Source organism: Juglans microcarpa x Juglans regia, chromosome 5S (assembly GCF_004785595.1).
Source record: "Juglans microcarpa x Juglans regia isolate MS1-56 chromosome 5S, Jm3101_v1.0, whole genome shotgun sequence".
Lineage (NCBI taxonomy): Eukaryota > Viridiplantae > Streptophyta > Magnoliopsida > Fagales > Juglandaceae > Juglans > Juglans microcarpa x Juglans regia.
This window is the reverse complement of record NC_054603.1, coordinates 11,250,336-11,277,834: the sequence shown is the minus strand read 5'-3', so window position 1 is coordinate 11,277,834 and position 27,499 is coordinate 11,250,336. Positions and strand designations below refer to the sequence as shown.

Below are 27,499 nucleotides of genomic sequence, written 5' to 3'. Positions count from 1 at the left end.
TTGGCAATACTCTATTGCATCGATGCAAATACTCCTTATAATTGTTGCATTTGATCATTTTCGAAAATTTTTAATTCGTTGCATTTTCGACGAAATTAAGCCTTCACTTCTAATCAATTTCAACAATAAGCAAAAATTGTGGAGAAAAAAATGCATATTCCTGACAATTTTTGTCTATTGCAATGTCCCAAAAAAGGACAAAAATGGCCTTTCTGTTTAGTATTAAATCATTGAGAAAAGTCAATTACGACAAAATATATTGTCGCAAAAGGTTAAAAAAAAATTGCCAAAAATGCCTAAATCTTTCAGGGACAAGTACCCGCTGAGAATATATAATGGCGACAATAATTCATAATCGACAGATCGCCACAAATAAGTTTACTGGACAAAAAAATATATTTTCAATGAATACTACTCGTTGGAACAGGTTTTTCACAAAATAAAAAAAAAAATGCACAAAAAAAGACACTCATCTTAAAACCAAAGGTCCAATGCTCCAGTTTATAAACAGATCAGAAGCTACAAGATACATCACTCAAACTCCAAACATCCAAGCTTGCATCATACCGAAGTACTAAAGGACGAAACATCTCAAACTTATGTAGTTTACATGCCTTTTAAAGATAGTTAAAAAGATCAGATCTATATTATTGGAACAGGAAATTGAAAACTACGTCTCAAGAAATTGAAAACTACATGTTATTGTGACACAACCTACACTGAACAACTATTAAGGCTCTTAGTAGTTTAAAAGTAAAATAGTCTTCGATGGCTATCAAACATTGTTTGGTTATGTGAAAGAGGACTAAACATGAGAGATTGGCCTCTAATGCCAAGCAGACACTTCTCTTACTTCTTGTCTTCTTTTTTCCTCTATCCCCTTAGCAAAACAAACAAAACGGCCATGAGATCCTTTTTATCCAAACACTTTCTAATATTAAAGGCAGATACACATAATATGCTACAAAATCTCTTAAAAAGTCAAGGCACAATTGGAATTTGCATGTCGCTAGCTAGTCATTATACATGCATGATGGTTTAGAAATCATTATACATGCTAGCTAGTCATTTTTTTAAAGGGAATATTGACTGATTAAGAAAAGATGATTATCCATTCTTTGCCTGCTAATTAAAGAACAAATTTTGGATGATTGCCTTATTGATCACTTGGTGTGTAAGGAACCTAATTTCTTTGTAATTAACACAATGAAAGGATAAGCAGTGGTCCATAGATATTATTAAAAACAAGCTGGAATAATAAATAACCAGTTTTTATTTATTTTTTCCTGTGATGATCAGAGACTGAGACAAGCTGACAACACACCATTGAATAAAAGTTGCTTTAAGTTATATGTTGGCATGGTGCATATCTGAATATAAAAGAAATAAGATTTCAACCATGTATTGTGTGAATGAAGCTTATAAAATTAACTCAAACACAATCGCTAACATTATAAGAAGAAGTTATGTGTTGTGCCGGTGGGTATTGAATGGGAGTTGAAGGTAAAGTATAATGTTAGCACTCTAATATCGCCATAAAGTATAATGTGATGTGATTGTGTTAGTTTAATTAATAGATAGTAATATATAGATTGAGTATGAGTAGGTGTTTGGATTATAATAGAATTTTCAGATTTGTGTTTAAAGATTTTTCTTGCATTTTATGCTTGTGTGAAGTACATATTATGCATAGTTGTAAGATGGTAACTTAGGCGTGCATTGGAAATAACTTTGCAGTCAACCTTAAATTATAGAACCAATTTTGGAACAATGCAAACCTAGAGCCAATGAGAACAAAAAAATGCATTGACTGAAAGATACAGACCTCAATTTTATCCATGGAGCGATTGATGTCCTGTTCATTGTACAACATATCTTCAACTGAAACTTTGCTAACTTTAACATAATCAGTCAAAAGCAGCTTGTAGATTGCCTTTGTTGGATAAGTCATGAAAACTCGACCTTTGAAGGTGGTCTGAACAAAGTTCCAATACATTAGTTGTCAGCAGGGAAAGAAATGACAGCCACTACAGGAAATTTTCCTTCTCGCGGGGAGCGAAATCCCCGCATTTCCCCTGTTTTCTCGCAGCAAATTTGCAGAAACTGCGATAATTACTCTTCGCTAATCGGTCGAAAGTAAAACGTCTGCTCAGTGGATTTTCGGTGATAAATCATGGGCGGCCGCAATTGCTGCACCTAACTCGGCGGTTCATCTCTCGCAGCAAAATCGTCTTGCCAATTTGGGAGAAGGGCAATTACGGTGATGAGGCGTCGCAAATTTGGGGCCATTTACGGCGATTTTGCGGGTCCGTAAAATCCAGAATTCGGCGAATTTGGGGCTGGCGGAAAGAAGCTTTCTTCCCAAGGTTGCGGTGAATTTATAGACGCCGCAAATTCAAGGATTTTACATACGGTGAAAGATCGAGATCCCCGCAATTCTTTTTATTCAACATGCGGTGAATTCGATTATCACGCCGCAAGAAGATGGTGCTGATCCATACGGTGAAATAGCGAGATCCCCGCATTTGGTTTTGATTATATATGCGGTGAATTAGATTACCACACCGCAATCTCAGATGGATTTTACATACGGTGAGCATGTATGGCGCAGGAAATGCCAATTAATATCACCGCGCGCTTGCTTACAAATTTACAGCTGTGTGGGTTAATGGATATGCGGTGAATAAATTATAAGAACCCACTCGCAGAATTAGATTGATGGGTTTTCTGAGCGGTGGCTTCAAACAATAGTTGATCAGAGCAAATTTATGGGTTTTTGGGTTCACTGATGCAACACGTCGTTGCAGTAATTTATGGGTTTTTGGATTCGCTGGCTTCAAATCACGTTAACGTTATTTAAAGCTGATGTTCTTCACCTAGGTTAGTTTGCAAATCATTCAATATGTACTCAATCTGAATTGAAACAACCTCTATCGCATAAATTCCTGTATAGCATCTTGGCATGCGTATTGATTCTCCACCAATCATTAAATATATTTTATTTATATTGATTCCTTGCCCCAGTATATGTTTCATGAATTTATAATGACCAATCATAAAAAATTCTTCTTCTTTAATTTAAAGATCATGATCAGAAAATTAGATAGATCATGTAGATGCATCTAATTTATATATATCCCAAATTCCAATAGCTCAGTACGTACTCTGTGACTCATGAATAAAATGCCAAAAATAAACTACAACCTTGGAGCAATATTATATATAATAAGAGCTAGGGAAATAGCATATATTAGCATATACCACTACTTCACGGGAATTTAGAAATTGAAGATGACGTCCAGATCATTCTATACATATAGATTATTCTTTATAAAAAACAGGGGAATTAAAGAAATTTAGATACTGCATATCTATACTTTGCAATTGGTGGTAACAGGATCTAATTAGATTAAGCATTCTTTACACCACACTAACTCAGAAAAAATAAAGAAGTTCAAGAAGATTCTGTCTAAAGAGTAGTAACGTATGTAGCCAAGGAAGAATTTAAGCTTTACCAATGGCAAATTATATTTGAGATTCCTCTCATTTAGTACTCTGCCAAACCTGTATTTGAGGACTTTTGTTTTAGATTTAATATAATTCAAACACCATACACTTTTTCCAATAATTATCATGTACATTGCCATCCAGATTTCATACAAAAAAGCTTGAATGTGAACATTTCATTTACTTTCACATCATACATTATAGCAGGTTCCTTCTAATTGTCATGCAATTACTTAAATTCCTATCTCCATTTAGTGACACTAAACACTTGATGAAGAATGTGTGCATCTCATTGGAATTGTTGTCAACATGGTTATACATTAACCAAAATGGGTATACATTAATTTAAACCTGGGAGTGAATCCACATATGTTGCATCCAGCAGGCTCTTGTAGTGTCGCATCAAAAAATTCCACTTGGGTGATTTATATCAACATATGAGAGCAGCTTTCTACCTGAAAATACACATGCTTCAAACAATTATTCATGTGCTTGAAGTAATTGCTGATGTCTACCTGCAAATTACAAAGAATCAACCAAAAACTAAACTTATGCCAGTCATTGCAACAAACTAAAGCAGACAATAATTCATGCCAATCATGTCATCAACAAACTAAACTTATGCCACTCATTACATGAACAAACTAAACTAAGCAAAAGCCTCCAATAATTCATTAAAATCTGTTATATCATCCATATTTCATAGGAAAATAGAAGATGCATCAGGCAGTGGCATAACTTTTTCCAGTTCACTGCTCTAGGGTCAAGAATAAATACCCTTCTCTGTTTATCAATGTAAAACATAACAGTTTTGAGGCATGGGTTGCAAGAGGAGAACATATCAACCCTAAACCAATTGGCCTCATGTATTTGATTTAACAATAGTCACAACTCAAACCATCGATAGGGTGGATACAATTTTCAACCCTATATATGTGACTTAAAACTACATATCATATGGCACACACCTAACGCACAAATTTGCAAACCTGTCCAAATTTCTTTCCTATGATATGATATCCAAGTACTATATCATATGCACTACATTTGAGGCTTAAAAATATGCAAGTATATAGCCTGTCCAAAAGGTGTGTACTGGGTGTACCTAACAGGGTTTTGATCACCAATGTGTAGTGGTGTACTGGGTGTACCTAGCAGTTGAAATTTAATGTGTTTTTAGGATGCTCTGTCATTAGTGTTTCCAGACTTTCACCATCTTTGAAATTTTTATATTCATTCCATGGACCTTTACAAAGTCTTAAATGAGTAGGGAATGAATTTCAAAAGTCAAACCAATTCAACACTCAACCTAAAGAGAAACTTCCAGTGAATAAGTATGTTGAATGCAACTAACAATAATTCTTGCAGCATGCATACCAACATTGTACATTGTCCAGCCACCTCATAAAACAACAAATATTGTACAAAAATCTGAGAGCCGTTAATAATTAAATTCTGCACAATTTCCACCAAAACAATACATATTACCATTGTTCTCAGGCCTTGTATTTGGATCATTGCTAATTTCAGGAAACTCAGTACCCAAAACCATATCCGGTGGCTGTGTTGAGTCGTCCGATGATGAGTTTTGCTCAACCATTCGTGTCCACCTACACGGTTGCGACTGAGGTGTTGGACCACTCCATGTGCACCCTTCACTAGCGCGTATGCGAGTTTGTGTCATTCAGGCATGTCCACCAAGTCCTCTTCTTGTTCCTCTCATGGCAAATTGTTGGATCAAATGCTTGGAAATCAATTCTATATGCAACTGTATTGTAAAAGCTTCTGTCATGTGAAATTAGATATATAAACCACTACACAAATCATTGTGAAAATGCAACATTTCTACAGGCCCATAAAGTCTACTTTCTTTCTTCCTCTATGATAAAGCTGGATGATGTGGGTAATAAAACAATCTTTGGAACCCCAATATGATTAAGGCATGCTGGTAGACCCATAAAGAAACCTTTTTTCATGAAATCTGAATGGCAACAAGAAAAACTTCTGCAAATCATTCATGTTTGGTTTATGGTTGTAGACAAGTTGATAAATATACTTAGTATCATTTCATGCACAAAGAACAAAACTGGGTATATGGATTTCCCTTGCAATTCCACGTCTATCTCCTCATATTTTCCTTACCTTCACCAAGATGACATAAGGTCAGTTTATTAAACCCCAGTTTGAGCTCTATTACCGAGGTGAAATAAGGTCATTTCACCTCCTATTAAACTGTGCAAATCCATATAAGAGATTTGTGAAATAAGTTGATGATTTGCAATCATCTCTAAACTGGCCTCTTCACCAGATTATAAGCTTAGTTTGCAAACAACCAACACCATATTTGTGTGAGATATTCTGAGTTCACCTCAACTGAGAAAATCCAAAAGCTTAGTTTAGTTTAGCTTCACCCCAATAATGTGGGGAAATAAACTCAGGAACCCCATTTTTGTGAAACTCGTAAATAGTTTCATACAGAAGAAGCTACTTATTATAATAAGTAGTGGAGATGGATGAATAAAAGATGTAGGAAAATACATACAGGGCTCTCTTGGTGCTTAAAGGTCAGTCTGAATACAAGGCTCTCTTGCGCCTTTTCCACCCATGAGATAACTCTTAACTTTCTGTGTACTGCGCTACTTTTGTGTAGTGGGCTGAAAGTCACTTTATTTGTATATACTTTTAAAAGTAAAGCTTATTTCCCCCCAATTTCTGCTAAATATTTCGTGATCCCGCGTATAACAACTTCCCATCACAAAAAGATATTTCACTATTTCCTCCTGACGGTGGGACCCATGTACACACGGATATGGAAACCATTCTTCCTTCTCTAACAATTAACAGCCCTTGTCTCAAGAAAAAAAAAAAAAAAAAGCTTCAAACAACCCGTTTATTACATTAACATAAAAAACAACCCTTTTTTTTTAAATTCAGGCCTTTCAATGTTATTCCATTGAATGTAAATGTAAATCATTAAATTATATATATATAAAAAAATACATACATGGACGTTAGATTTTCTAGTGTTTAATTTCTATAATTTTATTCTCATATTTTATTCTCTCTTTTCAAAATGCGACAGTTATATAATTTATGATTGCAAATATATTATCTCAACAGAGAAAGAGAAAGGCAAGGAAAGTAATCAAATTACATGAAGGATTTGGCCATACTGGGCGAGCCATGTATTACAGCTAGCACCAAGATCCCACAAATCCATGATCAGCAATCCCACCAAATCAGTCATTTGACAGTTACATAATTTTTGTACGTACAGCTAAATTATCTTTCTTCCATGTATAAATCATCTACTCATGTATATATGTGTATGAGATCATCAATGAAAAATATACGGAAATTATTCTTCAATTTATTTCTTAACACCATTCATGAGCAAGCTAGCTACCTGATGAAATTAACATCTCATCCATATCTCTTCAAGACGTACGCTACAATTAATAGTAATCAAACGAATTGATGCATCAATAAAATTTTGTTGATGGATCCTAGCTAGCTAGTTAGTTTAGTACTTATCATCTATTATTGATTTAGAAATTATATATATATATATACATACCTAGTACGGCTGAATTTAAAACAATATAGATTATTCTACAAAATCATGTAAAGAATAATCTTCAATCTTTATCTAAATTAAAAATATTTATTATATGATCTAGCTAGAAGTTTGTTTTGAGAAATGTTATATAGCATTACAGATTTTATCATCTTCAGTCATACAAGTTGATACGTCGTCGTTCTTTTATATATATATATATATATATATATATATATATATATATATATATATTTCATCATTTTAATTTGTTGACTTATAAAACTACTTAAAATGCACAATAACAACTATTGTTATGGGACAGAACAAAAATAGGCTCATGGTGATGACAACAATATTGCTCATCGGCCTTTTCTAGTAAGTTTTGAGGGTATAATTAATTGTTTTAAATTCTAGGTAATTAATCAAAGCGAGCAGCAGTAGTACTTATCAAATAGCACTAGCATGCATCGTGCCAATTAAAGACTACACAATTGCATGCATGCGACATGTTCTTTTCTCTTAATTTTTATTTTGAACTATACGACGGAATATATAGCATGCAATTGTAATTGAAGAATAGTGCAAGAGTATCTATCACCTGCATCTATTAGTATATCTCACAATATTTAATAGATAAAGAATCCCAAGATCAAGTACATATCCATCAAGAAAACCTGATTTTCCAAAAAGTACTTCTTACACGTATACAAAACAATCATCTACGTTGTTTCCATACTATGGTCACCTTCAAAAGTAGATGATTGACCATGTGTTATATCGGAGACAGAGCAAATTTAACCAGACGGTTCAACATCCAAATATTCAAACGGATCCATTACAAATTTACAAGTGAAATGTCAAAGTGCAATTATCAGCTTTCTACCAATTTATGCTTAAACTAATGCAAAAACTCGGCAGCACTGTGGACTTCAGTTATCCTCCCCTCTAGTTTCAGCTTATATAGAATAAGCTCAGTAGCACTGTGGAAAAAGAAAGATGCAATGTGTGAGTAAATAAATAAATAATCAACTAAATATATTAAATGGAGTAGAAATCATATATGTTTTCACATAAACAGCTTATTTCTGGTTCACAACCCTTATCTATGCACATAAAGTCTCCATCAACAGACCTATTTCAGAACTAAAAAACAAAAACACTTGATTGGTATTAGAATAGAAAAAGGGAAGGGAACGATAGCATCAGCCTAAGTCTGGAAAGAAAAAGTGTCTTTTCACCAAGTCTATAGGGTGGAAAAAGTTATTCCGACAAGTACGATAAGGACACCTTATATTGTTTGTTGAGGCATGAGCTTGGGCCATTGACATGAACTGATATACCCCTTCCCTATATTCTGCAGACCTAAATCGGTCAATAATTTGCATCCAGCTTTTGTCCATGTCAAAATCACTGTAAGATGAAAATAGAGGAGTTGGATAGTTGTCTACTTAAACTGAAGAAATATCATGATTACAGGACGTCTAATATTGATAGTTTGCAGTCATATTGTAGAATTATAGTTTGAAGGATGAGAAGAAAGAGAAAAAAGGAAGAAGTTTGTAAACCAGATTATACAAACTAGGTAATTGAAGCATTCATTTGAGGCTAGCTTCGTGGCAACAAGAAAAGTATATGGACATGTAAACTAGATTACATGTCAACCTCTACATCTAGTACAAAGAAGCGAATAAAGAATGAGAGAGAGGGAGGGAGGGAGAGAGAGAGAGAGAGAGAGAGAGAGAGAGAGAGAGAGAGAGAGCCTGCTGAGGACTAGGCCGGGGGAAACTTTGGCTACTGTGCATTCAATGATGTAAGGTTGCCAAGTGAAAAACCTTAAAAGACGAAAACCTTTCGAGATATGTTTTGATTAATTTCTTCAAAGCAAGGGTGAAGATACAGATACGGGTAGTGAAAATGCCTCTTGGTTTGTGTCTCCCGTTGTGGCTGAATACAATTTGATTTAAAATTAGGTGAATAAGGACTAATATTCAAGTTTCAGGCATGTGATGGTACGTGTCTTTTGTGGCATGGGGGGACAAAAATATTCTTTGAGGAAGGAGTTTAAACTTTGAAAGAAGTGGCTGACCAGGCTTTTACTTGGATCAGAAGTAGGAAAATATATGAATACAGACAGCAGCCCACGATTCATGACAAATTTTTAGATACACAAGAGCATGAGTTTTTTTATAAGTACAGTCCATTTCAGTATTCAGACCAAAAGGTACTGAAAAAACTGAGTTCAACCCACTACCTACCCATAGAGCAAGAGAGAGATCTAGAGAAAGATCAGAGAGGGTGTTTAAATGTCAACTATATTAAGCTAAGAATAGTGCAAGAGTATTTCCGAATGATTTAGTATTGTTTTGGGCGTCATTCTCTCATACACGTATTGTCATAAGAAAGTTTATGATTTTTTACCAATTAATTACCATAAAAAAAAAAGAAAAGCTTAAAGAATATTCTATTCTCACCTATGAATTTCCCAATGGTTAAGAGTACTATAGTCGACAACTTTCTTCCAGGAAATTGATATATGTATCAACTCTAGCTACTTGTGGATTTGTAATTGGGAGTGCTTGAGGATTGATACATATGCCGCATAAGCATGCATTCTGCTTAAATAGCTTAACTTACAGTACCCCTATTCATAGCTAAAGATTAGATAGTTTATAAAAAGTATATTAACATATATATATATATATATATAAGCTATATATATAAGCTCATGCTAATTACTCATATCCTGCACCAGAGGGTAAAAGAAAACTATGCATTTCCCTTGGTAAAAATTTTGTTATAGTGGAAAGAAAAAAAAAAAATTCTGTTATAGATTAATCAAGTACCTGTACCACCACCATAGTTACCATCTAAAAGTTGTTTTTCTAATTAGAAGTTTATCTGAGACAGTACCCCTATTATAAGTATAATTAGATGAACATATATAAACCAATATTATTGATAATGGAGTAGTGCTGGGGCTGTGTGTGTATGTATATATATATATTTATATTATATTGTGCTTGGACATGTAAAAAACTTAAAATGCATTGGACAAGTTCTTGAGTTTTAAATCATAGATGCGGTACTTGATGATTCTAGCTAGGTTGAAGCCATGAGATAGTGCTTAACCAATATGAAACCAAAATGGGACAGATGAGAGTACGTACCAGTCAACTAATAAAAAAATAAATGTGGCACAACAAAACTTAGTGTATACGCTTGCAAAAAGGCTCAAGAAAAGGAAGTAGTTGTAACATCGTCTGGAGGACCACTACTTATTGCTAGGAATTTAAAGAGTGGTAGAGCATTAGCTTGGGTCATAGAGACAACAGGGTGACAATGAAAAGAAGGATAAAGGCGAAAGAGAAACTAGAAAGATCATATACTTGTAGGTGATCTAGCTAGGCAGATCATATACATGAATAAATGAGGGTTATTTCTCAGAACCCTCCATACGGCCATGTTTTCCATCTTTTCAAATGACACCTTCAAGTGGTATGAATGAAGTTAATAACATCATGTTAATCGGCCATTCATCAAGTACTAACTGGGGAGGCAGCTTTCTTTTTACTAAAGTTTCAAAACATATAAGTTTCTTATTTGTTTTATACCGTTAAAACATGGAATGCATGTGATTTCAACCATCAAGGATTCCAACAACATGGAACCCCTGTTTTCACAAAAAGTAAAAGTCAATTACACAACAAAATACCATCTTTGAGCTACATTAATATTGAAGGCATCCAACATAATAATCAAAATCCATATTGGGTTGATCATCCTCATATTAACCAAAATCAGATAAAACCCACATACATGAACACTCAGATTTATATCACCCAAAACAACATTCGCCAAACCTCCCAAAGTCCCAAATTAATTATAAATCAACATATTTTAAAACTGATCAAAACCCATCCTTCAGAATCAAAAAGTTCGTAATGTAGATAAAGCAGTGGAATTTATAACAGATTCACAACCAATTTAAACTAGTATAATTTAAAAAAAAAAAAAAAAAAAAATTAAACTAGTATCTAATAATTTGTATGTAAATGCAAACACCTTTCACTTGCAAATGAAAAAAAAAAAACTAGCTAAATACAGATACCCAAAGCAGAGAGAGGTAGTATCAATGTGAGGGAGAGAAATACCACAAAGTTTCAGAGGGGAGAAAACTTGCTGAAATAGGGACCGAGTGAAGGAGGTCGCGCGCGACGGTGGGGCAGCCTAATCACGGAGGAAGAGAGTGGTAGTGAGTGAAAGTTATAGAAATAGAGAGAGAGAGAGAGAGAGAGAGAGAGAGAGAGAGAGGGACGGTGAAAGATAAGGAGAGACAGAGGAGACTTACCGACGACCGCGAGGAGGCGACGGCGTGCAGCAAATGGATGGTTTCCGGAGGGGAAGTTGATCTGTGTCACAGAGAAGACAGAGATCTAGAGGAAGGTACAATTGCGGTGAAAAGTGGAATGTAGTTTTGCGGAGAGAGGTTTAGGGTTTTCCGTCGACTCGCACGCTTTACGCTCAGCGGGGGATAAAAATTTCACGGGAGTTTATTTGCGGCGACATAATATCGCCGCAAAAATTCATGTCGCCGCAAAAAGATGCATCTTATGGCGAACATTCCTTTCGCCAGCAGAAAAATGCCGCTACAGTATATCATAGTCTGTTACGACGACAAATGCCTCGCCTCAATTGTTTTTGGCAGCAAAAGCAGCTTTTTCTTGTAGTGAGCACACAACTTATGTTAATTCACGAAGTAAGCAAGATACCTTTCCAGAAAATATGGTAGGGATGCAGCATGATCCAAGTGAAAGCTGGAAGCAGAAGCATCACTTTAGGTTAAACAAAGAGGCAAAACTATACATTACATCAACATTGTTGGAAGAAAAATACAGCTGTTCTTTTTTATTTATAAGTAAAATACAACGCTTCCTATTGATAAGTCAATGAAGGAAAATTGCAGAAGAGAAAACCAGTTACCAGCACCCAAAGGAGTTATGATAAGTTGATCGTCTTCTCTAGTCACAGATGAATCACGTCTCGAGTGATTGTTGTGGCCCTGCTGAAGCCATTCTCTTTTCCTTAACAGAAATGTACCACAAGGCCTTCAATCAAACTGCATCATCTATCAGTGAAAAAAATTTTAAGTCCCGACTAAAATAATTGTAGAACCGATTCCAACAAGACACCAGCTATCAACTTCCAGCTGAACACCTAATTGAAAAGGCAATAAATTCTACCTTTGACTGCTAAAGATATCTAAGAGTTCATAAAGGTAAATTGTTTTAGTAAAAAATGAACAAATAAGTCAACAATCTTAGTCTAACTAAACACCGTAGTCTACAACTCAAAAATTATTGTTTTATATTTATTTTATTCTACTACGTTTTAACCTTAGTAATCAAAGTATACTGCCAAAAGAGCCACATCACCAACAACTTCTACAAGCATTGGCTTACTCTTAAGGAAAAATTATTTACTTTAAGCTGATTCTAAAGTAAAATACTCCCCTCTAATAACAAAATTCAAGCACACTCTGATTTCTTTCAAAAATAGAGAAGCAAAACCAGTACCTAAAGCAGCCCCTGTTTTTATAAGCCAAAAATTCAGGCTTCCAGTGCAGTGCTTTCAGAAAGGAGTCACAAAAACTTAATCCTAGCGTCTTCCTATTGCAGTGCTTTCAGTAAAGTCCAACAATGAAAAGTAAAAGTACATGCAGTAGTAACTTAATCCTGGCGTCTTCCTATTGCAGCTAGTAGGACTTATGCAGTTATATTATATATGTATATATGTATATATATATATATATATAAGTTCTATCATCCATTTGCTCTAGGTATCCATAGCAAGCCATATAAGGTAAATTATAACTTTACGGAACAAACATATAAATACCTATTCATCCAGCTTTTGGGAATTCTTTACCCCAGATTTAGTGAAACTTTGACTCAAAATAAGAGTTACCCATCAACAAATATGCAGGCAAGAGTAAATATAAAAAAATCTCTATAAAGCTGTCACGATCTTCCTTTCATCTCCATTTGGGTTACCTGTATAAAAACTCGTAAAGTTAGGGTGCATGCCAATAGGACTTGTAGTAAGTCCTTAAAAAATTAAATGTAGATACTTACATGCTTCTCTTACCAATAGTACTACTTCATTTCATCTAACCTCGGGTTGCCCCTATTGTGATAAGCTTAATGGAAACTACAAAAGGCAAAACATGAACCTAAATACATTTACAGCCACCCCATTACATGTCAAAAGCCCAAAAAACCAACACCTGCCCAGCTCACTACCACAAAACACGTGTACTTAACCTCCCATTGGATATATATTGCCCAATGCACCATCTTATTACCTTCTCTATAGGTGTGCTGCATAGAAAAAGTGATTATGTCATCCCAAATCTCCAAGAATTTCCAAGGTGGAGTGTCCAGTGCACTAACAAGAGACAAACAATTCTGACTTACAGCTTGTTGCATTTGCAAAGCCAACTGATAGAGTGCAAGAATCTTGAACTCTTGAGAGTTTATTTGGGTTTAACAAAAACATTCAAATCATGTAACCAATGAATGACATGGTTAATTAATGGCCGAGTGAGATGATCGCACGTTCATGTTTTGCATAGAATAATCACTGAGGCCAAAGTACATTCATGTTTCTTTTGATCTTTTGGGATAAGATGAGATTTAATATTGCTTCATTGATTCCCCCTTTAAGAAAAAAGGATGCAAGCTGGTACAAAATGGCTCAGCTTAGCAGACTAAAAGACTAGCTCCCACACAAGTATATTTATCTTTTAAACTATTTTTAATATTTTTAATACCACTAATTTATCTCCATCATTTTCATAAGATTGAAGACCCTGTTATATATGGGACTGACCACCATACCTCATGGTCCTTCGATCTAATATTCACTGATTTAATAATTAAACTACTTATAATATAAGCTAGCCTTAAACGCAATTTTAAAAAAGAAGAAAATCTTGCTATGCAGATCTTGTTACTCATGAGCTTCCAATTTATACATATAAATTAATGCAATTACACTCCAATATTACAGTATTCGTGACTAGAAAATGTTGAAAATTAGAAATGCCATAAATAAATAAACACAAAAGATAAAACACTCACTACAAGAAATAAGGCATATCCCGGCGATTTTGGTTGGAAATAAAATCGCTGCAAAAAGCCTTTAATTGCAACGATTTCTGACTCAATAATATAACACTAAGTTTTTGCTAAGAAAGACATATATTTATCCAACTACTTGTTCAACTTATCCCCAACACCTTTTTAGATATCCCATGCGAAATAACCTATGTGATTCACATATACACTCAGACCTTTCACAGGAATTTCTGGAAGATTGATACCAGCAAAAGGTTGGAGCTTGCTTAATCACACAAATTTATAATCAATTCTAAAGGAACATGCCAGTTGTAATCTGAAAAGTGTCTTACCAGAACATAAACTAGTCCCTAAACAAAATGTAAATGGTCCCTAAACAGTACTTTAGTCATAAAAAGATGCCAAAAAAATTAACCATATAAACAAGCCGATGTTTAGAAAAAGCCAGCACTCAAGAGTATATATCACTCATCAGATGGACTTACACTCTAACTCACATACACGGATAATTTTTGGGTTCTAGTTACACACTGGTATAGCTAATACTAATCAGAAAAGTTTCATTAATTTAATACTTTGCCATCTACATTTTGGATCAACTACTTCTATACACTTATCAAGCGCATTTCCCTTCTACGAGATACCATCTACTACTAAATCTACACGTTCAGTATATATTAAAAAAATAAGTAAACTATAATTGTTATAAGAGTATCTTACCAATGTTAATCGGCGGCAATCGAGTAGAGGAGAGGACGAGGAGGACGCGATCAACGAAACCCTATTAATCGGCTTAGGAAATGTCAAAAGGGGTCGATTTTTGAACTGGGAATCGTAGAAAACCGAGAAATACACAGAAAATTGGTGTTTACCGTGCTAAAAAGAAATGTAGAACAGGACAGCCGCGGTCGCCAAATCGGTGGAGGCAGATTCGCTGTCAATGGTGGTTTTTGGTGGAAGAGGAGAGTCGCGTAGCAACAAAAATGGGTGGGTTTTGATTAATTTTGCAGGTAGAGAGAAAATGGAAAAGACGAATTTGGGGAAGAAAGGGACTCGCGGGATTTGTGAGCACTGTACGGGGTAAAATCGAAGGGAAGGGGGGGAAAATTGAGTTTTCGTGCGTTCGGCGCCTGCCTTATTTATTAATCGTCGCCACAAGTGTCCTCCATTTGCAGTGAATTTTTCCGTCGCAATATGACCAAAACTCGCTGCAAGAAGACATTTGAAAAAAGTTAATGTTTGAAGTCCGCAGCTAGTCAGCGTTCGTCGCAATGCCTTCCAACAGTAATAGAATCACTGCAATAGGCCACATTTCTTGTAATATATATCTACTTTATTATAATAAGTGACTATTTAATTATAAATAATAACTTTTTTTATTTTTTCGTTAACTTTTTTTATTTTTTTGTTAAGTCCATTAAGTCATGTTTTACCAAAACGTCTTTAAAACTCTTGAACTATTTAACGTGTAGTTCATTTGTAGAATTTAATAAATGATATTTTTTTACTAAAAAGTCTTTAAAATCCTTGATCATTTGATGTGTAGCTCTTTTGTAAAATTTAATGAATGATCATGTTTTACCAAAAGGCTCTTAATAAACTCATGGAGCACATGAATTGACATCTTTTTTTATGTCTTTTTTATTTTGGGAGTGTATTCATTTTTCTCTCTTTTTGTTTCAATTTTTTTTAAATAAAAAAATTAAAATGACTTTACTTTTTAGAACATAAATGCTTTAGAGCATTCTCATTGTAAAATTCAACTTTAAATAAATTTAACTAATAAAATACTTAAAACACTCAATATATAATATTAATTATTAATTTAATTAGAATATAATTATTATTAATATTAATATTGAATATTATTAATTTGATTAGAATATAATTATTATTAATATTTTAATTAATATTTATTATTATATAGAGAGTAAATAGATAATCCAATATGGATGCAAACTAATGCTCATACTTTGCTGAAGTTTAAATTTTTTTTTAATCTTATTTTTTGTCTTTCTAACTTTGTATTTTTTTTTTCAGATAAATAAATTACTGACTTTTTTACTTTTTTTTTTTTATTTAAATCGTTATGTCGGATGCACCCCAGAGATAACGCACCTGGGGCGTTCCCTAGTGTGTGTGTATATATATATTAAGATTATTAGTAACGTTTATAGTCTTCATTAGTTTTATAATTGCCATCATAATTACTTTCTCATTTGGTAGGAGATTTTCTCGTTTATGTATTTGCGACCAATATAAATGATGGTACAATTTTGATTGTTAAAAATAATATCAATAACGAATTTAAAATTTTTTTCACTAAAGATAAACCTTTAGTTACATTTTTATATCGCTACTTAAACTTTTGCTAGTAAAAAAGATTTTTCTTGTAATGTCGATTAGAGCTTGTTCATATTATTAGAAACAATAAAAGAGAAAAGTACAATAAAAAATGGAATCAATCACATACAATACAAGGTTTACGTAGTTTGGTAACATGCCTACATCTATGGAGCTATAGATGATTTTATTCTGATGATAATCAAAGATACAGTACGGCAGTTATACAAAGGTTTAATACAATATATAATATACCCTAACTAGCTAGCCGGGTCGGATTAAAATCACCAAATATAGTAAGTTTCACCCTTAAAAAATCTGTAGACATAACTTTAATGTCAAACTACGTAAATCTCGTTATCTCTCTATTTACCATTTATGTGCATTATATACAATTTAAAACATATAAGAAGCACCCACTATTGTGTCTTCATCCAAATATCATCATGGATCACTCGACCGTATTGTTGACATTTGGGCTTAATTGAAAAATGCATCAACATTATATTTATGTATCACTCCCTTCCTATATATTTTTCTCTTTAATAATGAAATTATCTTATGTTGACCATAAAAAATATGGAAGCAGGAGCACATGAGCATGATGTATGCGTTAGCTGACCAATAGGTAAAACCATTGACTAATTATTTGGTGACATGATTGAATGCGTGGATCAAAGCTGACCAAACACAGTTGATCAACACAAAAAAAAAAAAAAAAAAAAAAAAAAAAAAAGGGATACAAAATAATCAGGCTTGATCAAAATTATAGCAATATGTAAACCTATTAAAAAAACAAGTCATATTTTTATCTACTCGACCGTATTGTTGACATTTGGGCTTAATTGAAAAATGCATCAACATTATATTTATGTATCACTCCCTTCCTATATATTTTTCTCTTTAATAATGAAATTATCTTATGTTGACCATAAAAAATATGGAAGCAGGAGCACATGAGCATGATGTATGCGTTAGCTGACCAATAGGTAAAACCATTGACTAATTATTTGGTGACATGATTGAATGCGTGGATCAAAGCTGACCAAACACAGTTGATCAACACAAAAAAAAAAAAAAAAAAAAAAAAAAAAAAAAAAAAGGGATACAAAATAATCAGGCTTGATCAAAATTATAGCAATATGTAAACCTATTAAAAAAACAAGTCATATTTTTATCTTATAACGAGATATTACAGCAAAATAGAATCATTATTTAAGATGGTCACAGAATCATTGCGAAATTCCTAATATTGCTTTTTTTCAAAAGGTATTATTATTAGGACTTCTTGTTTTGGAGATGGATCTGAAAAAGAATGATCAGTCAACTAGGAAGCCTTCTCCCCTAGAACCGAAAAACGCGTTGTGAGCCATTATTACGGTCAAAAGCCTGCCTTTAGAACAAAGACAAAGCTCACCAACTAGCAAAGTTCAAAGCTTTTACCCATACCTCGCCATTTCCGCAACAAAACAAAAGAGACCCAAAACGAGTACACTTTCATCTGCTTCCTAGGAACATGAATTTCACAATCAACAACAGCCGCCGTAAGAATACATATTGTTCCCTGCTTCCTCTTGTTTTCCACCGATGAATGATCCTTCCACTATGGACAACTCAGAAACAACAACAAGATCAGCAACGACAACAACGAGAAGCTTTAGCTCTGATGCTTTGTCCACCACTCTCTGCAACTCAATCCAAGCTCTGGGTCGAGGATTCGATGTCACCTCAGATATTAGGCTCCTATACTGCAAGGGAGCTCCTGGGTCGAGGCTGGTTCATCTTGATGAGGACCACACCAGGGATCTTGTTCTTAACGATGGCGTTGTGGTGCCAAATGTGCCTGTTGACATTGAGTGCTCCATGGGGAATAGTGGCATAGAGAGAAGATCTGTGTGCAGCTTCCATGAGGTGGTTTCTTGATCTATTTTGTTCAGTTGTTTTTATTTTAGTCCTGGTGAGATGTAATTCTTGAATACTTTCAGGGTATATCCGAATTCTAAAATTTTTGAATATTGATAATCTTTTACTTTTCTCCGCTTTTTCAGTCGTTGGTGGATTTGAGATTTAGTTTTATTTATATCGTTCAATCTGGTTGAGATTTCTCTGGAAACTTGTTTTTCTTTATTTTGAGTTGGTACTGACATAAATACCCAGGATATTGGTTTTCTTCTCCTAGATTTGGTTAGGTCACGAATTACGATTGGTTAACTTTCAACTCGTTTACTCTCGTTGTGAACTGGGCGTGCTGGGTTTTTTGTATTTGTTCATATGAGTGTGCTTCAGAACCATTAACACTGATTTTTAGCATTCAATCATTGTGCCTTTTTTTTTTCTTTTTTTTTTTTGCCTTCTAAGACCATTTGTGGATTCCGGTTGTCAATAACAGAATGGTTTAGTATATTGAGACTGCAAATTAAAAAGGAAGCGCATTGACAATCATAAACCAAAAATGAATAGAACAAAAAACACTATATACTAAGTCACTCATGAAAAGTTCTGTAAATATGCAATAACAATTTTCCATGATTCCTTTGTAGAATTATAATCTCTGACCACCATTTTGATCCTCTAACTGTAATCTTATTCGAAATTTGGGTGGTTAAATTGGACCACATTTTAGCCCCTTATAAATTTGGCACTAGTTGAATTATGAAAATACAGCTCTAATCTTTTGGCGTCATTGGGGAACTCTTATATCTGTTTTATTTTAAGGTCATCAAATCATTGGGAGATGTGATTAGAAACTACATGACTTGCCTGGAGACTGGAGTATATCATACTTCTGTAATCTTATGGGTCTTCAAAAAGCAATCAGGTCCAAATTGTGATTGTGTTGTCGATAGTGTTAGAGATATACTCTAAACCTGCATTGCAGTTTGTAGTTCTAAGTATTTAAGCTCCGTCACTTTAAAAAAAATACGTGTATTTGAACATTAGATAGACTTGATCTCCTTGAAAAATAATGTATGGAGATAATGGTCCAGTAACTGAAAGTAACTAAGTTTTATGCTATTAGCCTAAAAACTCTCTACTTTTAAAGTTCTTTCCAACAAGCTGAAGGTTTTGGGGCAAAAAAAGAAAATTGATAAGTAATGAAGCATTTTATTGACGAAGAATAATATGCATAGTCCAAGTACATAGGATGTATACAAGAGATACATCAATGCTTGATGAACAACTGTTACAAAAAACTCATGGACTCTTAATCCGTATAAATCTATCACTTGTGACCATTGAAATTGAGTGTTGAAAAAAAAATCTCTAAATTCATCCATTGTCCACTCGTGATCTTCAAACCTCCCATCACTTCTTTCCCTCCAAAGGCATCATGATAAACAAATGAGAGCCATTAACCAACTTGTTGCAATTTTTGGATTGCCTTGTAAGCCTCTCCAACTTGCTAAGAACTCAACCACTCTTCTAGGCATCCATCCATGCCCATTCCACCCTATCAAAAAAAATATTCCATAGTGCCCACGCTATCTCGTAGTGTAAAAGTAAGTGATCAACAGTTTCACTGTTTCTTTTGCACATATAACACCCATCCATTACGATAATCCAAAGACACTTTCTCAAGTTGTCAATGAAGAGAATCTTCCCTAAGGAAACTGTCCTTACAAGAAAAGCTGCATTTAGAGGTGTTAATTTTCCGGATACTCCTCCAAGGAACTTCCCTTTTTCTTGACAGGGTCCTAAAAAGCTTGTCTGCTTCTCCCACTGTCATTGTAGCAGAGTACAACAAGTGTGTGGTGGATCTCTTAGCTTGTTGGCAAGGTTTTAAGGGGATTCATCGTATTGTTGCTATTTGGAGGATGATCCCTTTATTTTTTATGTGGCATTTATGGTTGGAAAGAAATGGGCAGTGCTTTGAAGATAGAAAACGTTCGATGGGAGAACTTAGAGAGTTTTTCTTTAGTACTTTGTGTTTTTGGGCAAAGGCTCTTGTTTTGAATGGAGGCAATCTTCATGATTTGCTTTTAGCCTACTATAGTTCCTAGCTTGTATTTAGGTGTTTTCTCTTGTATAATTCCTATGTCCTTGGGCTTTAAGGACCTTACCACCACACTAAAGTTCATGCCAGATTGGATGTATAAAAAGTAAGGGGATTATCTGCAAATAAAACGGTAACCACTTACATCCACTGCACGCAGTGTTTAGGAATGAGTGCTACAAAGGTTGCATTGAGGCCTTTTCAAATCTCCCAGTTGATTGGAACTCTTGAAAAGCGCCCATAACATCATCTTTAACTACGTCCCAAAGAGTCTGAAGGAAGACCACGGTGAAGCCGTAAAGGCCTAAAGCTTTGCCACTAGCCACACCTTTCACCACTTTTGTGATCTTTGTCTCTTCAAAAGGCCTCTCAAGCCACTCCGGTCCCTGTTGGTCTATGGTGCTAAATGCTAACCCATCAAGCTTCAAGAACTTCTGGTATTGCTGGTGAAAAAAAAATCGATATGCAAAATTTTTGTTATGTATTGCTGGCTAATGGAGCCAAGGAAAATCGTGGCAAGTTCATGTGGGGACCAGTGGTGTCTGAAGATGATTTACAAAGTGCATAGATTTATGTGGACCAAAACATTGGATTATGACATTATGAGGACATTGAGTAGCATTTCTTGAAAATGATGGTTATTGGCTTCTAGATATTCCATTCAATATTGGTGAACATTATTGTTCAAAGACTCTAGAGGAAATGTAAGTAGGACCTCCCCTCCTCTTCCTTTCTTTTTATCTTTGACCCTATCTACAATATCCTGCATGCAACAATAACTATAGGGAAACCATCAATTTTATTCATATATTTCAAATTTGAAGGAAAATAATTAGGCTGTCTCATTTAGGGTTTACTAATCACCCTATCTTACCAACATCATTAAATGCACTAGCATCATAAACCTTGCTTCATAATTCAGATATTTAGAAGGTTCGATGGCCTTTGTTGTCAATTTGACTGAAATGTAAATTGGCAATCAATTTGGATGGGTAGAGAAACTTCAGCTGTGTTTGTTTCTATGACAGCTACTTTTGACCTTTAGAATCCACTTGTTGTCCAAGAGTTCCAATGTCTAGCTGGGTTGGAGAACACTCAGATATCTTTCAAGGGTAGATTCTGTTGTTGGGAGAGAGAGATTCATGATGTGGGTAGTATCTGAGCTGTTGGGTAGAAGTTATATCTAAAAAGTTGTGGCACAATTTTCCTTTTTAAGTTGGATTTCTGGATTAGGTTTGGCTCACATGAGAACTCAGATAAATGTGTGCTGTTGCTCTTGTGACACAATTTTGATTTTTAAGTTTAGTTATGGATTAGGATTGGCTGGCATGAGAACTCAGATAAAGGTGTGCTGTTGCTCAGAGATCTGAATAAAAAGAATCATCTGATAATGGACAGTACAAGTCTTTTTTGAATTGGGATAGTAATCAATGTCCTTGAAAATAATCATATGAGGAAATCCTGGATTGCCTAGTTTGTCATATATGATATGGTAAACAGAGGCCTGTTGGTCAGGGAAAATGCCTTTTTGTTTCAATGGCAGATGCTGATTTTCTTCTGCTGCAGTCCTAGTATAGCAACCAATTAGTCTTTATATAGACCAGGCTGGCAGCAAGCAACTGATCAAAGTATCTTTAGAAGATCAATAGACATTTAGTTAATCATTTGGAAACCCTATTAAAATGTATTGATTTTTTTCTTCTTGGCAAAAAGGGAACCTAAGACCTAACCAGACATCACCCGACCCCTTTACGACTGGTAATTGGATTACAGTTGCATTATGTTGCTGGTTTCCCATTATTTTGAATTCTAATCTGAGTCTGCAAATTGAATTTTTTTTAAGCTTCAGCTTCTGGGGATTTAAGCTTCAGCTTCTGGGGAGCATATAATGGAGAAGGTCATTGGTAAACAGTTTCCCCTCTGTTTGAGCACCACAAAGGTGGTCAACATTTTTTGGACAATCTAGATAGAGAGTAAGTTTGATGTTTGCAGGGATAGAGCTGTCTTTGGTAATGATGAAGCCTTATTTTTTTTTTCTTGAGTTCATCTGATTGGATGACTGCTTTAGGCACCACCCATTTCATTTCTTCTTTAGATTTTGTGATCTTATGAACTTCAGATTGTAACTTTTAGGAGCTGCTCTAGTGCACCACCTGTGTACTTGTGCATTCTCCCCTTATAAATATTTATTCTTATATAAGAAAATGACAAGTTATGGGAGCCAAACCATGATGATCCTTCAAGCATTCTTTAAGCATATTCATAGCCAATATCACTATATATATTCTACATTCAACAAGGACACTCCAATGATATTCTTGTTGAATGTGAGCTCCCAAAGATGTGGATGGGTCTTTATTTGTATTCTTTTCACTTTTGTATTTCCAGTATACTTCAATTTGCGTAGATGTATAACTTATAATTTTTAACTTATTAGGAGCGCCGTAGTTCTGTTTATTGATCTATATTTGCAAAAGAATTGACGATATCTTGCAGTCATAATCTTATTTCTAGATTAATTCAAGTCATTATATTCTCACTTAATTGTTCGTCATGAGGGCCGATCCTTGGTTTTCATACATTCATAAACCACTGTTTGTTGTTTCTGTATTTGGTATCATGCCTATGTTTTGTATGTTGTAAATCATTCGTGCAAAGATGTTTTGGATTTTTTTCTCCTTATACAATCAAACAATTACCTCTTTTTGTTTTTAGCCTATCAGTGTTTAATTGACGCCTTTGTTACTGAAATTCCAGATGGCAGAATATTTTAATAAGAAATCAGGTGTATCAGGACGCATCCCACTGGGGAGTTTTAATGCAATGTTCAATTTCACTGGTTCTTGGCAAATTGATGCAGCAGCTACGAAATCTCTTGCTATGGTTGGATACATCATTCCCCTATTTGATGTAAAATTAGCAAAATCAAATTTATGTTTACGTGAAGAAATCAAACGTGTTGTTCCATACTCTTGGGATTTTGCATCTTTGGCAAGGTCAGCAATTCATCACTGATTTGTATTGTTGTAATTCCCTTAACTTTAGTTCTGGAAATATTCTACCTACTTTTCATTGCTTTAGATTTGAAAGTTTCTCTTTAAATAGATATTCTAGCATGATACAATAGTACCTATTAAGATCAATAAATGGAAACATCTTCCGAAAGGACTCTTTGACCTGGAGGGGCCACTCTTTTACTTCCTGTGATATGTACACACCATGATGACCAGTTTATCACCCAAGCAAAATGGGGGTTATTAGTCCCAGTGGATAATGCCTCTCTCCAAGTTTGTATTTGACACACTAGTAACGGTGTTTCACTTGGTCTACCCTGGGAGAAATGGATAACAACACGGATCCACTGGTATCATCTTTGTATTGAAAAATCTTGCAACTACCAGTTACAATGCGATATTCTGATTATAATTGTCCCGTTAATACATATAGAAGGAATTTAATAGTTCCAAACTGTAATGATTTCACAATATGGAGTGACTGCATCTGGAAAGATACAGTCAACATTCAAACTGGAAAGATACAGTGCCATATTATGAGCATGATTTTTTTCTATTAATATTTGAATGAATTTGATGGTCTGGCAGCATGTTTCTGAATGGAATTTCCATTTTTTCTCCCACTTTTCAGTTTTATTGAAAATTTTGGTACCCATATTGTTACTTCAGCAACAATTGGTGGAAGAGATGTAGTTTATATCAGGCAACACCAGTCCTCTCCTTTGTCCACATTGGATGTTGAGAGCTATTTGAAAGACATTGGGGATCAGAGGTTTCTGGACTCAAAAGGCCAATCAAGTGCTGGGCCCTTAAAATACAAGGACAAGGTCAGTATATGTTGCTATTGCTTCAAAACTAGTTCTCCTAAAAAGTGGTATTTACTCCCAGAAGCCTGCGGGAACTTTTAGCTCATTGCATCATGCCTTTTTGTTCTTGATTGTGTCTCTGGTGAAATATATTTCTGTCCATTTTCTGTTTAATTCCATAAACTCTCCTCTTGGCATATACACACCCCTTTGCACACACGCAAAGAAAATAAAAATAAAAGTCCTGAGTCTTTTGCTGCAGGATGTCACCGTAATTTTTAGGAGGAGAGGAGGCGATGATCTTGAGCAGAGTCATGCCAAGTGGGCAGAGACTGTGCAATTGGCACCTGATGTGATTAACATGACATTTACACCCATTGTTTCTCTGTTGGAAGGTGTGCCTGGAATAAAGCATTTAGCCCGTGCAATTGAGTTATATCTAGAGTGTAAGATCTCATCCACTTTGTTTGCTTGAAAAGTGAGTTTATTTGCAATTCTTCTTTTGATTGTCACCGGGTGTCTGAGAACAAACTCCGACTAATCCCCGGGGGCAATTCTAGAAAGTAGTTACTAAAAGTATTATCACAACATATTAAAAGAAAAAGAAGAGGACTCATAACAATCTAGTTACCCTATTATTTTAACTGTGAAGGGTTTGAAGCCATTTTAAAAATCTATTCAATGTTTATACATAGTTAAATGCTCTTTAATTATAATGACCAGTGATCAAGATAAGGGGAATATACTTTTCGGACCAATGACTTAGAATTTCATGCACTCTTGCTTGATGAGGCCTTTCAACAAAATATGGTTGCACCACCAGATAATATCCTCTCCTTTTCTCTTTACATGATTGATTCTTACTGTACCCGCTGCTATAGCGTTATAAACATTGTTGTCAATCTTGCTACCCATTGTAAAAATTCATCATTTTGATTGTCATCCTGATGTATTGGTTTTGTGATTATTATTAGCTAAATAAAGCTCTAAATACCCTAAGCAATATACTAACTGGAATTTCATTTAGACATGTTTAGGAGCAGTCTTATTCATATTCGTCCTACTATGGAATAGTTATTTAACAAAAATGCTTTAATTATTATTGTCTTGCCATCTTTTTATTGCTTTTACCAGACAAGCCACCCATTGAAGACTTGCAGTATTTCTTGGATTTTCAAATTGCTCGAGCTTGGGCCCCAGAACAGAATCTACAAAGAAAGGAGCCTGTGTGTCCCTTCCTTCAGTTCAGCTTGATGGGCCCAAAGCTATATGTGAGCCCGGATCAGGTATTCTTTGCAGTTACAGTGACTCCTCTTATGTGTAATCACTACGAATTTGAAACTGTCTTCCAAGTGGTTCAGACATGTCCTGCATTTTTTTATTTAATTTTCTGTGCTGCTAAATAATAAAAGAGACTGAAAAAAGTAAAGCAGGAAAAAAGGAGTTTGGGGGAGTAAATTCTGTGCAGGAACGTCTAAACAAACAGGTGTTTTTATCTCTTTCTTTCTCGTTTTTGTTTTTGTTTTTTGTTTTTGTTTTGTTATTGTTTTTATCCATCTTCATATATGTGATTCCTGGTTTGACATCTCTATTATCATTCTCGGATATGTTGATGTGGGCTTGAACGATAAAACACTAGGAGTTGTAAGCATCCATTGCAATTGTTTCATACTAGCCACTGAAGCCAGGAAGGTTCTATTTCTCCAACTTGGTACTCAGGATAGGCTATAATTTTTTAATGACTTGATCTTTTCTCCCCTCCCCATGCAAAAATGTGCGAATGTGTGTGTGAGAGAAGAGGGGTGGGTGGGGTTGGGGGAGAGGGAGAGAGGGAATCTTTGAATTGGGTTGATGTACAACTTCTCACTTCAGGTTTCTCTCCTTGTTCTTGGCTTAAGGCAGTTCCATTGAGAGAAAAAGTAAAGCTACTGCACAATTAGAATATCTCTCCTTAACATGTTACTCTTCATTATCTTTTGTAAATTGTATCCCCTTTGAATACATAGTGTTTATCTCTCTCCAGATTGACTACCACTGCCAATTCAAGGTTTTCTACCTATGATTTAACATGTTTCTGTTACAGGTAACAGTCGGTCGGAAGCCAGTGACTGGGCTTAGACTTAACCTAGAAGGGAGCAAACAGAATCGACTTGCTATCCATTTGCAACATTTAGTGTCTCTTCCAAAAATTCTTCAACCCCATTGGGATGCGCATGTGGCCATTGGTGCACCCAAGTGGCAGGGTCCAGAGGAACAAGACAGTCGTTGGTTTGAGCCAATCAAGTGGAAGAACTTCTCCCATGTCAGCACTGCACCCATTCAGCATACTGATACTTGCATTGGAGACCTTTCTGGTGTTCATATTGTCACAGGGGCTCAGCTTGGTGTATGGGAATTTTGCCCCAAGAACGTGTTACACCTCAAACTTCTCTTCTCTAATGTACCAGGATGTACAATAAGGCGGTCTGTTTGGGATCACAACCCTTCCACACTTAATAATTCACAGAGGCGTGATGGTAGTTCTTCATCATTTTCAAGTGACAAAAAGGAAGATAATTCAAGCCAAATTGGAAAACTGGCAAAAATTGTAGACTCCACAGAAATGTCAAAGGGGCCACAAGATATCCCTGGTCATTGGCTAGTCACAGGGGCAAAACTTGGGGTTGATAAGGGAAAGATTGTATTGCGCATAAAATACTCCTTGCTGAATTACTGATGTGTTCGTCTCTTGTTTTCTTTTTTCTTTTTTTTTTTTTTGGTAGTTTTACCCACCCCAGTAGAAACTATAGTCATATGCATTCTTTGAATAGCCAATACCATTTCTGTTGTGTACATTGTGTTTTTTTTACTCTACAGCCACTTTGTCGATAGTCACATCATTGATTAGCAGAGTACCATTTCTTCTAGAACTTTGGTTTGCATATTTGTTTATTGAAAAGGCAGGTTTTCTTAATGACAAGCTTGATTATTTTTAACAAAATTCGATTTTTCTTCATTGAGGTGATGATCCATTCTTCTTGATTGATGAAGTTTTGCTTTCTCTTCATTTTTTATTTATTTTTTTAATGATATCTATTTCCAAATTCATGTCTTCCATTTTTTTCAATGCTGAAAATGTGGTGCTTGGAACTGTTTGGCGA

General features: G+C 34.9%; 1 protein-coding gene and 2 long non-coding RNA genes across 6 annotated transcripts; 2 read left to right on the top strand and 1 right to left on the bottom strand.

Moving 5' to 3' along the window:
- Positions 1-538: 538 nt before the first annotated feature.
- Positions 539-15,333, bottom strand: LOC121268648. Of its 2 annotated transcripts, none has more exons than XR_005941198.1 (6): positions 15,075-15,333; positions 14,923-14,983; positions 12,047-12,191; positions 11,836-11,880; positions 1,826-1,975; positions 539-873 (listed from the first exon to the last, which is right to left on the bottom strand). It is a non-coding gene; the product is annotated as an uncharacterized LOC121268648 (long non-coding RNA). The 2 variants fall into 2 exon arrangements; XR_005941197.1 differs by having other exon boundaries at positions 576-880.
- LOC121268647 lies at positions 2,026-5,367 on the top strand. Its single transcript, XR_005941196.1, has 2 exons — positions 2,026-2,880; positions 5,038-5,367. It is a non-coding gene; the product is annotated as an uncharacterized LOC121268647 (long non-coding RNA).
- A 2,589-nt stretch (positions 15,334-17,922) lies between the features above and the next one.
- On the top strand, positions 17,923-27,297 carry LOC121267815 (MACPF domain-containing protein CAD1). Of its 3 annotated transcripts, XM_041171886.1 has the most exons (8): positions 18,328-18,456; positions 22,411-22,469; positions 22,515-22,548; positions 23,297-23,535; positions 24,185-24,380; positions 24,622-24,805; positions 25,494-25,645; positions 26,443-27,297. In XM_041171886.1, exons 3-8 carry the CDS (start codon positions 22,522-22,524, stop codon positions 27,073-27,075), a joined length of 1,431 nt encoding a protein of 476 aa, XP_041027820.1. In that variant the 5' UTR covers positions 18,328-18,456; positions 22,411-22,469; positions 22,515-22,521; the 3' UTR covers positions 27,076-27,297. The 3 variants fall into 3 exon arrangements, with proteins under 3 accessions (XP_041027819.1, XP_041027820.1, XP_041027821.1); XM_041171887.1 differs by lacking the exon at positions 18,328-18,456 and having other exon boundaries at positions 22,405-22,469; XM_041171885.1 differs by lacking the exons at positions 22,411-22,469; positions 22,515-22,548 and having other exon boundaries at positions 17,923-18,456.
- The last annotated feature ends 202 nt before the right edge of the window (positions 27,298-27,499 follow it).